Source organism: Hipposideros armiger, unplaced genomic scaffold, assembly GCF_001890085.2.
Source record: "Hipposideros armiger isolate ML-2016 unplaced genomic scaffold, ASM189008v1 scaffold_755, whole genome shotgun sequence".
NCBI classification, from domain to species: domain Eukaryota; kingdom Metazoa; phylum Chordata; class Mammalia; order Chiroptera; family Hipposideridae; genus Hipposideros; species Hipposideros armiger.
This window is the reverse complement of record NW_017732105.1, coordinates 744876-761739: the sequence shown is the minus strand read 5'-3', so window position 1 is coordinate 761739 and position 16864 is coordinate 744876. Positions and strand designations below refer to the sequence as shown.

The 16864-nt window shown below is 41.0% G+C and overlaps 1 protein-coding gene across 3 annotated transcripts in view; it reads right to left on the bottom strand.

Moving 5' to 3' along the window:
• The window catches only part of ROR1 (receptor tyrosine kinase like orphan receptor 1), a 393156-nt gene that overhangs the window by 13383 nt on the left and 362909 nt on the right, over positions 1-16864 (bottom strand). For all 3 annotated transcript variants that reach the window (XM_019628204.1, XM_019628205.1, XM_019628206.1), the window contains exon 8: positions 6093-6304. In XM_019628204.1, the coding sequence (XP_019483749.1) occupies positions 6093-6304 (212 nt within the window). The remainder of the gene's footprint in view (positions 1-6092; positions 6305-16864) is intronic.

Sequence of the window (16864 nt, the reverse complement as noted above, 5' to 3'; positions counted from 1 at the left end):
TCCACAACTAGACTGAAGAACAAAAACGACAGCAACTTGTCTGTTCCCCTTCCCCCAATTCCCCAGCACTGTTCCCATCCCCCCATTTCCCCAATAAAAATCTTAAAAAAAAAAAAGTACTACTGAGCACAGCATTTGGTAGTTGATTACAAGGTTTGTGGTTATTCATATCATCCCCGTAACAAAAATAATAGTAACTTCTAGCTGTTGAGTTCCTGTGAGGTGCCAGATACACTACCTCCAAGTGCTAAAAGTATCTCTTTTAGAACAGATTGGTGGCTGCCAGCAGTGGTGGTGGAAAGGTGCAAAGTGGGTGAAATGGGTGATGGGGGTCAAAAAGTACCAACTTCCAATTATAAAATAAATAAGTCTAGGGGCTCTAATGTACAGCATGGTGACTATAATTAACAACACTCTATTGTATATTTGATAGTTGCGAAGAGAATAAATCTTAAAAGTTGTCATCACAAGAAAATAAAATTCTGTAACTATGTATGGGGATGGATATTAACTAGACTTACTGTGGTGATCCTTTCACAGTATCAACAAATATTGAATCATTACGTTGCACACCTAAAACTAACATAATATTATATGTCAATTATACCTCAATAAAAAAATTAAAAATATCTCTTTTGAGTACTACTTTTATCCTTGTTTTATGGGTGAGAAAACAAAGGTACAGAGAGTTTGCTTAAGATCTCATGGCCAGGAAACAATGGAGCCAATATTTGTAATTACATCTCTCTGCCTTTACATCCTTGCTCTTTGAAGTATATCATACTACCTCCCAGAGAGAGAAAGTAAGAAAAAAAACGTGGCTGGAAAGGTTAGTCAGACCCAGAGAGGATGCGCTCTTGGGTGCCAGGAGAAAAAATCTTGTAACTTCAGATTGGTCCTTCCAGGTTGGGGAATCATTACATCAAACGGGAGCTAAAATGACGGCGGGGGTTGAAATCAACATGAGAGAGAAAGAGGAAAAGAGGACTGGCAAACATTAGAGGATGCCCCAGTTTAGGGAACTCAGGGAAGAAGAACGAGGGGAAGAAAACAGGAGGAGATAGCAGGAAAGCCAAGAGAAAAAGTATTTCAAGATGGTGGTTAGGAATATCAAATGCTCCAGAGAAATTAAAGAGGATGAAGACTTGGAAAGTGTCACTGTGTTAAATTACATCACTGGTGATTCCAGGGAGGTCCATGTCAACAGAATGATGAGCTCAGAAACCTGGGGGAGACAACAGCTTCAAGGAGTGAGTGGAAAAGTTGCTGAGGGCATTTTAGTACCAGCGGTGGTAAAGCTGAGGAAGGACAGGGGTTTCAATGGGATCGGCTTTTTAGATGGGATCATGTTGCTAGCAAAAGGGTGAGAGGCCCAGAGAATAACATCAAATGTCAGTACAGTCAGCAGTTACACTGGCTGGAAAGGAAAAGGAGAGATGAGTTGTCTGGAAGTAAAGAAACAGGGACGCCGACAAGAGATAGGGGTACGTTGAGAAATAAAATAGAGCTACCAGCTTCAGAAAGCTAGGAAAATTCCTGCTTTCCCCCCAAATGTTCCTCACGTGAATGATCCAGGAGCTGCAGGAGTTTGACCCAATAGGCCTATTCAGGCTTCGGCCTCCCCTAACCCCCATCCCACCCCCCCCTTCCTCGCCCCTCATTCTCAAACCCCTGCACCCCAGTAACCTCTCTGGGTGCCTAAATCCCACGTAGGTGAGTCACAGAGGGAAGCACAAAACAGGGCCCACCCTGTGCTGGAAGGAGGCGCTTGGCCTCCTTTGTAACTCCTGGAGGACCATATTACACAGCTTTTCTCCCTTACTGAAACACCATTACAGACTGCTCTGTTTTTCAGACATGGGACAGTTGTGAGATTGTGGGGAGAGAAAAGAATCAGGGAGAAGGGAACTTAGGGTTTCCAGGCTCTTCTCTGAGAAAAGTTCATTTTCTACAGTCCTTTCAAAAAGCACCCACTCAGATTGTAAAATTCGTACGTAACGCAATACGGAAAAATCCTACTTAGTTCATGCATCACTCGAGTACTCATTACGGGATTTTAAAAATGGAAGAGACAGATTATCTAATCCAACGGAATGGCTTGAAATCTCTTGCTGAACAAAATAAAAGGACAATAAACAGTGCTTTACACGAACACAGCCAACTTCTTTCTCTGAACTGCTGAGACGATTGAGATTCAGAGGTTTCTCAGGACCACAGGGCAGTTAGACGGAGAGCCAGGGGGGAGCACCTCCATTTCTTGACTGATCAAGGCTCAGAGTAAAGAAGCCTCACTGGCCCATTGCCTTCCTTTCCCCACAGATCAGAAGGAAATTTGTGCCTCATGAAAAGTTTCAACTTCCAGTGGCAGCATCCACCTCTCTGGGGACTCACGCCAGGTCCCTCAGCCAGTCTGTCTGTGGCAGCCTATTGTCCCCTGGAAGGGTATGGATTTCTCATCTCCCAGGGGAGCCTCTTCTTAATCCAAACACTCAGGGAGATTTTAGCAGCTCAGCAAGTGGAGAGAGATGGAAGGAATTTAAATCCTGAAGGGCACATGCGTTTGGATAAATAAGAATGCTGGAGCCTGTGACTTTTGAATTGGGGGAGCCTGTGACTTTTGAATTGGCCGAGGAAGACTAAGAATCAGAGCAGGGCAGCCCAGCTTCCACTGTCACTCTTTTGTCCCAGCCTCCAAACATCCTTTTGATTTTACTCTGGTAGGATGTTTGTTTTCGGGAGTGTTTTTCCTCTTTCATTCTCATGTGTGTCCCTTCCTTTTAGGTTTTATAGGTACATGTAGTATTTATGTGTCAGTGACCTTTCAAAGCAATTTTAGAGATTGACTGTTTATACTTAAGAATTTTCTTTAAGGTCTACAAAGCCCTTTGTGCTTTTTCCAGGAAAGGCACTTGGTAAGAACCAAAACAAACAACTGAGTAACTCAAATTTGGAGCCAAATCTTTTAGGAGAGTAAGGGGAAAAAAAAAAAAAAAGCTCACATTTGTTTTTGCTGTTTCCTTCCTCCCCTCAACCCATTCAAATCTGCTTGAGCCATTCCTACTTCCAGTCTGGTTCGGGATTGCTTGTGAGCTGATTAAGGCTCAATTCTAAGCCCTGTGTTGGGAAAATCGTGACACTGGGAGATTTTGTAGGACTCACTTCAGAAATGATCCAGAAATGATGAAAATAATATACACTTCACCAAGTCTTTGGGAAAACTTATCCCAATATTATTTTACCTTTGTTTCTGTAACCATGAAGACTCTGGCCAAATTTCATATCTCCCCAGCAGGACTGAGGCACCACCACAGGCTTGCAGCTGTTACAATGGCCTCTTAGGGATTTGTCATAAGCCAGGGTGATGCCTGTGGTTAGTGTCCAGCCCACACTGACCCAATGGAATCATATTTAGTTGTTTGCCTGGCCTCCCACTCCCATTCTCCGCAGGATTTGTTCTGTGAAAAAGTTATCATGGGGTCAGGCAAGTGCTAGGGCTTTATCTAGAGTTAAACGTTCTATATTCACAGTTTCTCTCTTCCAACTACTAGCTCTTGGACCTTGGGCAAATTACTTAATCGGTTTGCATCTTAGCTACCCTGGTTGCACAAGAGAAGTAATAATGTCTACCTTCTACGATAGGTTTGAAGGTCAGGTGAGATTTACATTAGTGAATGTAAAGGCTCCTGGTGTTGTTCTTGACCATTTCTATCAATCAACATAGATTAGCTTTCTCTATTTATGCCACAAATCTCTCTGAGGTCTGTATTTGAAAGACTGCACAAATCCAAAGCACTGTGCCCGTTGGTAATCATGTGTTGCACAACAAACTTCCACTCAAAATAAAATTGAGATGCAGATGGAGGCTGACCCACAAACTTGATGATTTTCCCAAATAGAAATGACTCGTCCCCTGAGTCCTGCCACAGCAACGAAAAGCCCATCTTTCCAGGACAGTGGCCGCTGCACAGTGACTGCTGTCACCAAGCTGATCTGGGTGTCTCTCCCACTCAGAGCTCTGGTGTGTCTAAGGCTTCTTAACATTTCATAACAGACATGACAGGAAAAGATTCTCATAGAACAAAAACTATTTCACCTGAAGTTTAAAGTCACAGAATATATAAAAGGTCAACTAGGTGACCTTCATAAATGGGCAATCATATTAATTCCTCTTTTTTCTTCTTCTGCCTTTGTAAGGATTAAGTGTAATATGACATAACATGTATGATGTATGTAAGTCAGCTAGCGAGCAGCTAGGATGTCAAAAGAGTTGAACCTCCACCTCTACTCGTCCCTTAAGCCATTTGGTGAACTCTGATTTCCAGGGTCTGTGGGGTTTTTTTTTTATGGTAAAAATTCACATTTAAGAGAACAATGGTTTTGCTTGGGACAGAACACTTAAAATGAATTTTTAGCATTTAAGAAACCCAGAAACCTTACCAACAAACATAACTTTACAATAGAAAAATATTTCAATTAAATTAAAAAAAAATCAAATTGCAAAGCAAAATAAAATCAAATAAGGGCTGTGTGTTCGTCCCAATTATGCTACTCTGCTTATTGGTAAAAGGGTTAATGTGAGTGTGATGACATTTTTTCCCCTAAAATTTTGTTAAAAGTGATACATCTCCTATTTATGAGGGCCAAAAGAATAACATGGTCATTAACCCACAGAGAAGATAAATATTGGTTGAATGAATGAATGAATGTTCCTTTGGAGTTGGAATAAGAAAAGATAGGCCTTTGGCTACAGAATCCTAAATTATGTAAATGGAATCTCTTTGCTGAGAGGCCTGAGATTAAGGTGCTGGTTTTCCAGAGAGAAAGCCTCTCTTGTCTTTCAGCTTCAAGATGTGGTGCACGTGCTCCATTTAAGGGAAGGGCCAGTGACCCTGGGTTCCTTGCCAGGACCTCGAGCAACCCAAATGTTGAAAGACGTGGAGGAAAAACTAAAAGGACGTGAGTTGATTTAGAACAGAGAGGAGAAGGCTAAGGTGGGCTATTATAAAACAGCATTCAAAGATTTTAGGAAGGACAACATTTCTCTGAAAACACACTTAAACCAAAGAGAAAGGTTTTTAGGTTAGATATAAAAAAGGATATTGTTGGGCCGGCTGAGTGGCGTGATGGTTAAGAACTGGCTTGGGACACCAGAGGGCCCCGGTTCGGATCCCACATATGAGGTTGGGACACCAGAGGGCCCCGGTTCGGATCCCACATATGAGGGCCAGTGACACTGCCCTCCACAGCTAAGATGCTGAACAACAGCTCAACCTAGAGCTGGGCTGCCGTGAGTCGCTGGCGATGGCGTAGGCTGCAGCCCCTGTGGCAGTGGGTTGCCATGGGCTACCATGTGTAGCCAGCAGCCAGCGTGAGCGGCCAGCAGCCGCAGTGAACGGCCGTCCAGAAGCCGGCGACTGATCTGCCTCGCCCAGGAAGAGCGCAATGATGGTGCCAACTTGGGCCAGTGAAGCAACGTCCTCCACAACTAGACTGAAGAACAAAACGACAGCAACTTGTCTGTTCCCCTTCCCCCAATTAATTCCCCAGCACTGTTCCCATCTCCCCAATAAAAAATAAAAAATAAAAAAAAGATATTGTTGCGGTAAAAAGCACATCACATAAAATTTTCCATTGTTAAGTGTACGGTACAACAGTCAAAAGTACATGCCCATTGTGCAGTAAAAAGGGTTTTTTGACAGTGAAGTTCATAAATAATGTTGGGTCTCTCTTTCTCTCTGTTCATTTCTCAGTTTGGTTGGAAAGAGTATGGAATTTCCTTCTTGGAAATTTTGTAAAACAGCTCCCATTCTGAGTCCTGAGGGGCTGGTAGAGAGAGGATGGCTTCAGGGTTCCTGCTGGACCAAACTCTATGGGAAGACAGTGATATGGCTGGCCCAACACAGAAATGGACACGGAGGGATGTATGTTTGAGCTGTGTTGGGCAAAGTTAGAGAGACATGGTTGTCTGAAAATGAATGTTAGCGCTTGTAAAACTACTTGTGTATCATTTGATTTCTAAGCTGGGGAGCGTTATAAGTTTGTTTTAACTTAAGGCCTATAGAATCACTGCAGCTCCGTACTGGTAATTTTACCTTGGGCTTATATGCATTCAGCATTGACATCTCTACATTTTGACCTCTGACGTGTTTCGGTTGTCTCTGGACAGGCGGTGATGACGACTTCTGATTATTGCGGCAGACACAAATGAAGAAGAAGAGCAAAGCAATGGCCAGAGGAATCGCAACACTTGGCACTAAAATGTACAGGATTTCCATTTTATTCTTCTCCTTGGAGTCCTTCGAATCTGGGTGCAGACATAAAAAAAAAGAACAAAAGTTACACTAGTTCAAATAACATGTATAAGATTACATTGCATAATTTTAAATGACCTCCTATTCTTTTATACACACACATCCACTGTGAGAAAAAAAAAAAAGAACCGTTGCTTATTACAATTTGTTTCTATCAAACCTTCAACATAATTTATTGAAGTTTAAAAGTTTAAAGTTCAAACGTTTAAAAATTGCAGAGGGAAATTATAAGGACTTTGCATCTGTGTGGGTCCCGCTCTGATGCGGCCTCTCTCTAGCGTCAGCCCTGCATTTCTCTAACACCTTAAAAGTTTAACGCCATGTGAACGGACTGTATACATCCAAGAGCATTAACATAGACCACAGGGCTCTTCTTCCATTGGCCGCCAGCCCAGATCAGTCACCATGACATGGTATTCCAGAAATCGTGCCATTGTCTTGGCTTGTTTGGACGTACAGGCCCAGTCCTGCATCTTCCAGAATCAACATCACTAAAGAATCTTGGCCTCCGTGTCCTTCATCCCACTGGCCTGAGAATATGGGGACCTTAAGTCCGGGCCAGCTTAGTCTCTGATGACCTGTGTGACCTGGAACAAAATATTCATCTCTCTGGGCCTCTCTTTTTCTCATTCACAAAAGTCAAGTATCTGTTTTGGATGGTGTCTATAATTCCCTCCAGTACAGCATTGCTGTATAACTTGATACTTGCTTGAAACCTAAGAATTCTTCTTAAATGGTTTCATGTGAACCCAATAATTATGAGTGCTAACACTTTGAAGTGTATTTTTTTGAAATCTTATATGTCCACTGTACCTTCCATTGCTTGGAAAAGAATATAATACATATAGAAGGACATGAGACATGCTTTTCTTTTTATCGGTTTGAGTCTGACCTTTAAAATGAAATACTTTGGGCATATGTTATCACGAATGAATTATTTGACTGGCAAAACAAACGAATTAGGGGACAGTAATTAGAGAAGTTTACATAAGACATACACTGATCACCAACAACCTCATCAGCTATCTTGCTTTAAGAAAATCCAAAGTGTGAAAATTCAGGTTGACATAAAATCCAGAGATGATTATTTACTTAACAAAAGAATTATCCTCTCACTTGTTCAGTAAGTCAATAAGCAAAAGCTACTACTGCCACGCGTGAGTCTAGGCACCGGGAATATAAAATTAAATATGACATTCCTTTGCTCATGGTCTGGTAAGGAAAACAGAGACAAGATAATTACAGTATGCTGTTAGAAATGCTTTAAGTATGCAGAGAGTGGCGAAGAGACCCCAAGTGTCCCTTTAAATAGTGAGCTTCCCTAGTACATGTAAACAGGAATAGACTATGCACAGTTTTTACTTGCGCACACTTTGAGAACCTGTTGTTCAGTGAGATAGAGCAGCAATTAATCACATCGCCTTCCCCCCACCCCCCCAGCCCCCAATAAACAGACTCAACACAAGTTAGGGAAGGAGTACCCAAACCTGGATGCTGAGACTGCGTTATGTGTGTGTGTGTGTGTGTGTGTGTGTGTGTGTGTGTGTGTGTGCGCGCGCGCGCGCACGCACGCACGTTTATGGGGGGTGGTTAACCCTCAGAGGGATTTGGGGAGGGGTAAAATCTGCTTATTGAGTATAACAAAAATAAGTTTTAATATTTATTGAATATTTTCTACTGGCACAAAATCGTGTTAGCTATTACTACTGATACACGCCAGGCACTGTTCTAAGCATGTTTCATGAACTCATTCATTTAATCCTCCTAATGAGCCCCCTGAGATAGCCCCATCCGTGTCTCCATTTTCCTAAGTGAGGAAGCTGAAAGGTAGAGCCAATAAGTAACTTGCCCAAAGACATGGAGCTAGGAATTCAAAAGCTGGGATCCTGCCCCTGTTGGTCTTGCATCTCACCTCCTGCGCTAGCTACTCCACTACACTGCCAGGAATTAGAGAATGGCTGTTGTTTTGCACCTGTTTTCTCACGGTAGGATTTCTCTGGTTTCACGGAAGTAGGAAGGATGAGGGAGGTATGAAATGTGGAAAATAAGCCTGAAGCTTTGCTAGATATGTTACTTTTGAACTCCCCACTTTATATACTGTGGCAGGTACACATATAACCCAGGCATCTCTGGGAGGCCATTCTAATCATTCTAGTCATTCAGAGCTGGGTCTCAGGTTCTTTAGTAACAATGTGTCTGCATGTCTGTGGGTGCGTAGATAGAAAGAAATCACATGGAAGAGTGTCTACCACAGGGCCTACCAGCTATGTATGTATGTATGTATGTATGTATGTATGTATGTATGTATCTTTTATTTATCATCTATCTATCATCTCTCTATCTCTCTCTCTCTATCTATCTATCTCTCTATCTATCTATCTATCTATCCATCCATCCATTCATCCACTTTAGAGACAATGTAGCAGAATAAAGGAAGTTCAAATTTAGAGTCAGGAACCTCTAAAGATTGCCTTTGTCATTATCTGTGTAACCTCCAGTAGGTACTTAGCTTCTCTAAGCAAACTCATCTGTAAAATGGAAATGGTAATACCTATTTCATAGAATTGCTGTACACAATAAGTGAAGTAACATGGAAAGTACCTGTTCTAGTACCTGTTACATCTCACTTACAATGTTTACCCCTTACCCTTAGAGGAGGAAAGGATTCAGGATAAAATCTTTGGGCTGGGAATTCTAAATCATCTTCAGTGAGAAACAACCTCTCTGGCCTCCATCTCCTCATTTCCTCAAGGGGAATAAGAATACTTGCTCTACCAATCTTATTTGGTATCACGTTCATGAAAGAACCTCGGAAAATTGAAAACTGTCACACAGTTGTTGGGTGCTATGATTATTAGTAACATTATAAAACACTTTCGAATTTCTCGGTACCCTAAGTGGGGAAAGCCCTATTGTTATTCTTGGATTTTCAGTGAAATCATTATGGGGGTTAACAATTACAAAAGGAATGAGGCTAATTTAGTACTAATGTAACTCGAGTCATTTTTCTGGCCCAGCTTTTTCGCAATAAGAGAGAGTAGGGCTCTCACCTGTCTGGCAAACAAAGGAGTCTATTCTGAACTCATTCTGTATCAGATTATTCACGGAATGCTTGATTGTAAAAACGGGAGGTCTGAGACAAATCCCCCTGTAGGTCCACAGGAGAACAAACTTCAAGAAGCTAAATCCTTTAAACACAGTCAAACTTGGCTCCTTCTGATTATACTGAGGATATGCAAACGAGCACAATGTCTTCTTGCCAAGTGAAATAATCAAAGCAGAACAATACATGGTCATGTTGGAAGTGACAGAGAGCAAACTCAGGCCTATTGTAAGTCTGCGATACAACAGGCTTACTTCCCCCACACAGCTCTGCAGTTTGGCCAGAAAGGGAGTCAGTGTCTGGCTCAAAAAACTTTAATATAAAAACATTCTCGAGAACAACTAATGTTACTCATGAAAAATTAGAAAACTAACATTTGCCCAGGATATTTAACTAACATTTTAAATATCTTATTATTTTTATTCATCATTTTAACCCGGTACTTGGTGTTATCTTGATTTTAGACAGAAAAATTGAGGCTGAAGAAGAATAAATAATGTGACAGAGCTAGAGAGTGATTGCCTTCAATGCTTTCATGCTTTTAAAATTATATTTCTAATAAAAATCAGAATACTATATGGAATTTTTTTTCCCCATCGTTCTCCTTAAGAGTCCAGGGTTCTCTCTCAGTGAGGGCTAATATCTAGTGGAGATCATACTCTTAAAAAAAAATCACATTAGAACAATGGACATTATTCTCATTATGCACTTTAAAGGGTAATGGACACCTCCAATTCATTACAAAGAAAATTGGCTGAATATTAGAATGGTGAAGATTTTTAATACTTTGGAATAACTGTTAAAAAGTTAAATGCACATATTAGTTACATCAAGTTAGATGCTTGGGATTTTTGAAACCAACAATTTAGTCTGGGTCATATGATGAATTTCCTTTTAAAAATCAACAATTTGGTATCACAGTTCACATCTGACATTCCTGTTTTACTTCTACAGTGATATTCCATACTTTGATTAGTAAGTAAATATAACAGAGAAAAGACTCCTTTCTTATCCTGGGCTTAAAGCAAGGTACAGGTGCTTTCTTATATAAGAGGTGCTTTTATAAAATGAAACATCATCCAAGATATGGCTTTGAGTTAAAACAAGAAAATGCTCAGATCTGAAATATTGTAAAGGTGGGAAAAAATCTTAAGAGAACTTTACAATTCAAAGGAAATTAAACAAGTTAAATTATGATCTTGTCTGAGAAAATTTAAAAACCATAGAAAATGAACAGCAATTACTACCATTTATTATTTGGAAATTATAAAATAAGTGGGTCTGTAGCAGATAGGGGACTGCACCAGTGATATTTAAACATATGCCTGGAAGCCAAAGGAGAAATGGTGGTAATTAGGTCTTCAGTTGTCATGCTGGGCCCAAACATTCATTCTCTTGATTTAATGATGGAAATACTAAGTAGATGATCTATTGCCTTATATATTCTCAAATGAATTCTTAAAATAAGACTCTGCTAGGCCATATACATTTTCTCTTCGGAAAATGTTTTAAACACAATAACCAGGGGACAGTAACTCTTGTGAACACTTGAGAAAACTCTTAGTAACTGGAACCCACGTGAATTCACTAAAAGTTTCTATAAATTCTCAGGGCCTCAGTTTTATCTATAAAAAGAAAGAGTTGGGCTAATCTTTTCTTTTTAATTTAAAAAATTTTGGTTATGGTACAAAACACATAACAAAGTCTACCATCTTAACTTTTAGAGCATAGAGTAGTGTTAAGAATATTCACATTGTGGGCCGGCCGAGTGGCGCAATGGTTAAGAACTGGTCTGGGACGCCAGAGGGCCCCGTGTTCGGATCCCACATATGAGGGTCAGTGACACTACCCTCCACAGCTAAGATGCTGAACAACAGCTCAACCTAGAGCTGGGTTGCCATGAGTCGCCTGCGACGGCGTAGTCTGCAGCCCCTGTGGCAGTGGGTTGCCATGGGCTACTGTGTGTAGCCAGCAGCCAGCGTGAGCGGCCAGTGTGAGTGGCCAGCAGCCAGCGTGAGCGGCCAGCAGCCGCAGTGAGCGGCCGTCCAGAAGCCAGCGACTGATCTACCTCACCCGGGAAGAGCACAATGATGGTGCCAACTTGGGCCAGTGAAGCAACGTCCTCCACAACTAGACTGAAGAACAAAACGAAAGCAACTTGTCTGTTCCGCTTCCCCCAATTCCCCAGCACTGTTCCCTTCCCCCCAATAGCCCAATAAAAATCTTTAAAAAAAAAAAAAAGAATATTCACATTGTTGTACAACAGATCTCCAGAACTTTTTCATCTTGTGACCTGAACCTCTATACTCATTGAACAACTCCCCATTTCCCCCTCCCTCCAGCCCCTGGAAACCATTATTCTACTTTGTTTCTATGAATATGACTACATTAGATAACTCATATAAGTGGAATCATACAATATTTGTCTGTTTATGATTGGGTTATTTCACTCAGTATAATGTCCCCTACATTTATCCATGTTGTTGCATATGACAGGATTTCTTTCCTTTTTAAGCCTGAATAATGTTCCATTGTACGTATGTACCATATTTTCTTTATCCATTCATCCATTGTGGGCATTTGGTTTGCCTCCACCTCTTAGCTACTGTGAATAATGCTGCAGTGAACATGGTTGTGCATATATCTCTTTGAGATCCTGCTTTCAGTTCTTTTGGATATCTACCAGAAGTGAGAATGCTAGATCATATGGTAATTCTAATTTTAATTTTTTGAGGAACATCCATACTGTTTTCTAAAGCAGCTACCCCATTTTGCTTTCCACCAATAGGGCAAAACAATTCTAATTTCTCCACATCTTCGCTAACATTTGCTATTTTCTTTTTCTTTTTTGATAGTGAGCATCCAAATGGGTGTGAGGTGATAACTCATTTGGTTTTTATTTGAATTTCTTTAATGACTAGTGATATTGAACATTTTTTCATATGCTCACTGCCATTTGTATATCTTCTTTGGAGAAATGTCTATTTAAGTCCTTTGCCCAGATTTTAACTGTGCTAATATTTAAGTGCCAAAATTCAATTGGTTTTATAAAATTAAATCTTTTTCATTTTTTATGGGATTATTTTAGAATGGTAGATCAATCACTTTTCCTTATGGACAGGCGATGGATGGCTAAATAACAATATCATTAGATATATGTGTAAGTCACCATATGTCTATACCCTAATAGTACTAATCGGCAAATCACATAAAATTATAGAGGGCTATATTTGAAGAAACCTGTCTGTTCAGCATTACCATCAACTACTTGATAATGACATGTTTCAAACTTGAAAATGGCCTGAATCTAGGAAAGATACCTGACTATAGAAATAAAATTTTAGATGATCATACACAACATGCTAAATAATGACCCAAAACCAACAGTTAAAATTTTACAAACAAATATTATACCTTGCAGTTAGGTTAAAGACCTTGCCTAGAAAAATCCATGATTAAGCAAATCTACTAAATAATTTTTTATATAACCGCCCACCCAAATAAACAAAAGCCTAATCAGTTTTAGTGAAGACTTGAAGGCTTAACTGGACCCAGCAACAGCATAATAAAACTGTTCAAAATTTTTTTCATATATGGCACTTATAGCAACAAAATATCCTTCACTGACAATACTGAGTCCTGATAAAGAACATGATGGTCCTCTGCTACCTGTTCTGGTTAAAAGACATCAAAAGGTGTCTTCTACTGTTCGAATCATGTTTGTAAGGTCTTTGAAGAATAAGAAACACCCAGAGGAAGAGGGTGGGTAAGGAAAGGTTGGAGGAGCTACACGTTCTTTAGATCAAAGAGAAAATCAAATGAAAGATGTCTTCAGATCTGGATAAGAAATTAAGCCAGAGGTTACAAACTAGATCCAGGACATAGGCTTGTTCCTTATCAGTTTTTTTTTTGTTGTTGTTGTTCAAATTAGTGGCCAACATTTTTTTTTTTTAATTGGGAGATTTCACATCCAAGTCTTGGTTTCTGGCTTAGAAAGGCAAATTTTGAGCAGTCGGAGCCATCCCATAACTACTTTGGGGTAGAGAGATGTCCCTATCTCTGGAGGTCTCTGACAATGCTCAAGCAGAGGCTGGGTGATTTCTAAGTTCCTCCCAAGATTCTCTAACTTTGTAAGCTGAGTTGACATACCTGCAGACCTTGGGGCTCTCTTACAAAGCAAGTGCTTTAAAGCTGAGTGTCGTCAGCCCACCAGATTCAGTCTCAGTCCTTATGTACCAGGCACTATGCTGAGGCTGGCCTCTCTGTGTCTAACAAATGGGCACCCTTGTCCTCTGGATTTCAGTAGGGTTCAGCCAATGAGAGTCATTGGCAGGATAAGAAGAACTGCCTGGGGCAAGGAGAGAGTATGGGGATGAGTTTGTTCCTCTGGCTTCCTCCTTGCTGGCTTGCCTGCATCCCTCTACCAATGGCCACGGCATGCATTGGACAGCCCTCTCCTCAGCCTCACCTACACCTGACGGGGTGAGGTAACTGATTCTTCCCTTAACTCTCCAGGCGCAGGGTGGTAAGGCCTCCCACTCCTGTGAGCCCCAGGTCATGCATCTTATTGGCTTCCTCTAATTCTGCCAACACCATTACAAACAGTCTCTTTATAAAATTCTCCTTAGTCTGTTTGCTTGTGCCTTTTGCTTCCTGCCAGAAACTCGGCTGATACAAAGCCAATAACAACAATCATTGTGGTGTTATATCAGAATTCTGTCACGAAAGGGTTAATATGACAAGAAGCACTTCATATTGACATGGTGGTTAGCTCAAGGAATTGAGAGACTCCAAAAGCTTATTGCTAGAGTAGCTGACACACTGGGTAAAGACTCAGTATATACTGGACACCATAAAAAAGCCTTTGAGAGAAAATTATTTTATGGTTAAAAGTGTTTAGGGAACATGACTTAGTTAGAAGTGTTGGGTACCTATTGTTCTTTACTTTGTTGAAAATGTATAAAGACTGAAGACCAAAGTACATCTTGAAAATCTCTGTAGTATAAAAATAACTCTTCCGGAAAGCTTCAACCTATACAAAGCCGTGCTCTATCCCTTCCTCCTATCCCCCTCCCCACCATCCAATTCACTGTAATGTTCAATTTTGGTTTGAAGAAATGGCTGAAAGACAAATTGCCTTACAACAGGTCTTCTATGAAATATGGGAGAAGGCTGCTGACAGAGTGAGTTAAAAACTGCAGTGTTCGCAATCTGGAAAACATCTGCCTTGCCCCGAACTGTAAACCACCACATTGTAGAAAATGGTTTGTGACAAAGCAGAACCCGGGGCGGGCGTTTGCAAGGTTATGGGACAAGTCAGAGCTATTTAGGCACAGGACTGGGCAGCGTGCCCTTTGGCAAACTGCTGTAAGGCAGAGACTTAAAAGGAAGTACAAAAGCAACAGGCCAGGTACGAAAACTCCACATGGCACCCAAACGCTCCCTACTTTTCTTATCAGTGGGTACTCTTCAGTGGAGCTGGTTTAGGACTAGAAACAATGGTACTCCTTGGATGTTTTGATTGTTTGGGAGTGGGAGGAACCTTTACTTAGAGGCGAAGCAGACGTGCTGGCCTGGTGACTGGAAGAAATGTGGCCTCTCAGGACTTGATCTAGAATAAACTAAAGAGCCAAAGTCTGAAGATAAGAACACCAATGCAATCAAGATTCTGCCTTTCCATACAACTCAAGAAAGAAAGAAAGACGGGATCTCAATTAGTAGGGGAGAAAGAACATAAGTCATGTGCTCGAATACAGCCAAAACAAAATCGCTAGATCATTGCAAAGGGAGCTCTCAGGGAAGTAGACTTTCCACAGTGCTGCCCCCCAGAGCTTCGTAGAAAAGCAATGATAAGGGCTACAGTGAAACTGTGAACCTGGGAGGTGTGCCTAGGTGCCAGTTGGAAGGAACCTAGGCAAATGTTTCTTTTTCAACTTAGTTTCCACCCAACCCACAGTATTTAGCTTGGAAGGTGGCCACAGTGACTAGAGGTGAAAGTGTGGGGGATGAAGGTTTGCAGGCAGGATCTCAGGGAAGATGGCCAATTCTGAGGACTGGGGACTTGGGGCTGCCGGGAAGGGAGGAGAGCTGGGACTTAACGGGAACAGGGCAAACACTGCGGGGCCTGATTGGGGCTGCTGGGGGAGCTGGTCCACAGCAGGGCTGAGACTAAGTCAAGCACCCTGGCTTCTCTCAGAAGGATGTCTTTGTGGTGGGGGGTTCCATTCCTGTACCCAAGGACCTGAGAATACGAATATCAATGGACAGTGCCCCAAAGACCTAGAGATTTCATAATCAAAGGGAAGAGGAACATGATAAAGGAATGTTTATTCCTCCAAGTAATCTAGAAATTTTTTCTTTCAGGAGTTGTGGCACGGTGGGCAGAGGACTGGACCTAGAATCCTGTGAACCTGATTGGAATCTTGGCTTTAGCAAAAACAACGTTTATTCGGGACCACTTCATGAACAGTGTAGATGCCTGACCACTGTGGTGTACACCTGAAGCTGAATAATACTCAATGTCAACTATAATTTTATATATATATATATATATATATATATATTAGTCATGGGATATGGAGTACAGCATAGGAAATAGAGTCAAACGAATTGTAATAGCTATATACGGTGTCGGGGGGGTTGTCACTTTGTGAGGGGTGTAAATGTCTAACTATTACATTGTTTTGTACACCTGAAACTAATAAAAAAATGAAACAAAACAAAATAAAACAACGTTGCCTCAGCTTCTCCATCAGTAAAATGGAGCTGAAACCTTTATCTTATGGTTGTTATGAGGATTAATTATTTCAACATATTTTGTTGGTCATCAACTAAGCCATGGGCCAGATGCTGGGATAAAAAACCTAGCACAGTATTCAAAGAACAACAGTCATCATTAAAATGCAAAGCACATAACAGCACACAGAAATGTTGGGAGCTATGCGACAGTGCTTAATGTGATTTGTATTTGTTTCATCTGATTCTTCCACTAGATTGTAAGCTACACAAGGGCATGGTCTGATCGAGCTTGTTTGCTAAGTCTGAAGCACGGTAGAAGCTCAACACATATTGGTTTCAGTCAGTGACAGTAGATAAATAATTCATCATTCTAAGTGTTAGACGCCTGGGATAAGAAAGAAAAGACAGGCAGGCTGGGAGGTCAGGTCTTCCGCAAACCATCTTCTGTCTTTTCACTTTTTCCAAGCACTGCCTGGGCACATGCGCATCATCCTAGCTGAGCCAATTCCCAGAATTCACAGCAGACATATTTGGTTGTGTTTAATTTTATGTCCTGACTTAAAGTGAAAGTTCACAGATAAAATGATCTGTGGCAGACTGTTCTCAAGTGCCTTTATTCTAGAAAGTACAACAAATGCTCACATTCTGCTTTTAATTAGGCCTATACTTCTTTTAGCCTTACTAAGTTGAAAGAAAAACAAAAGTTATCACT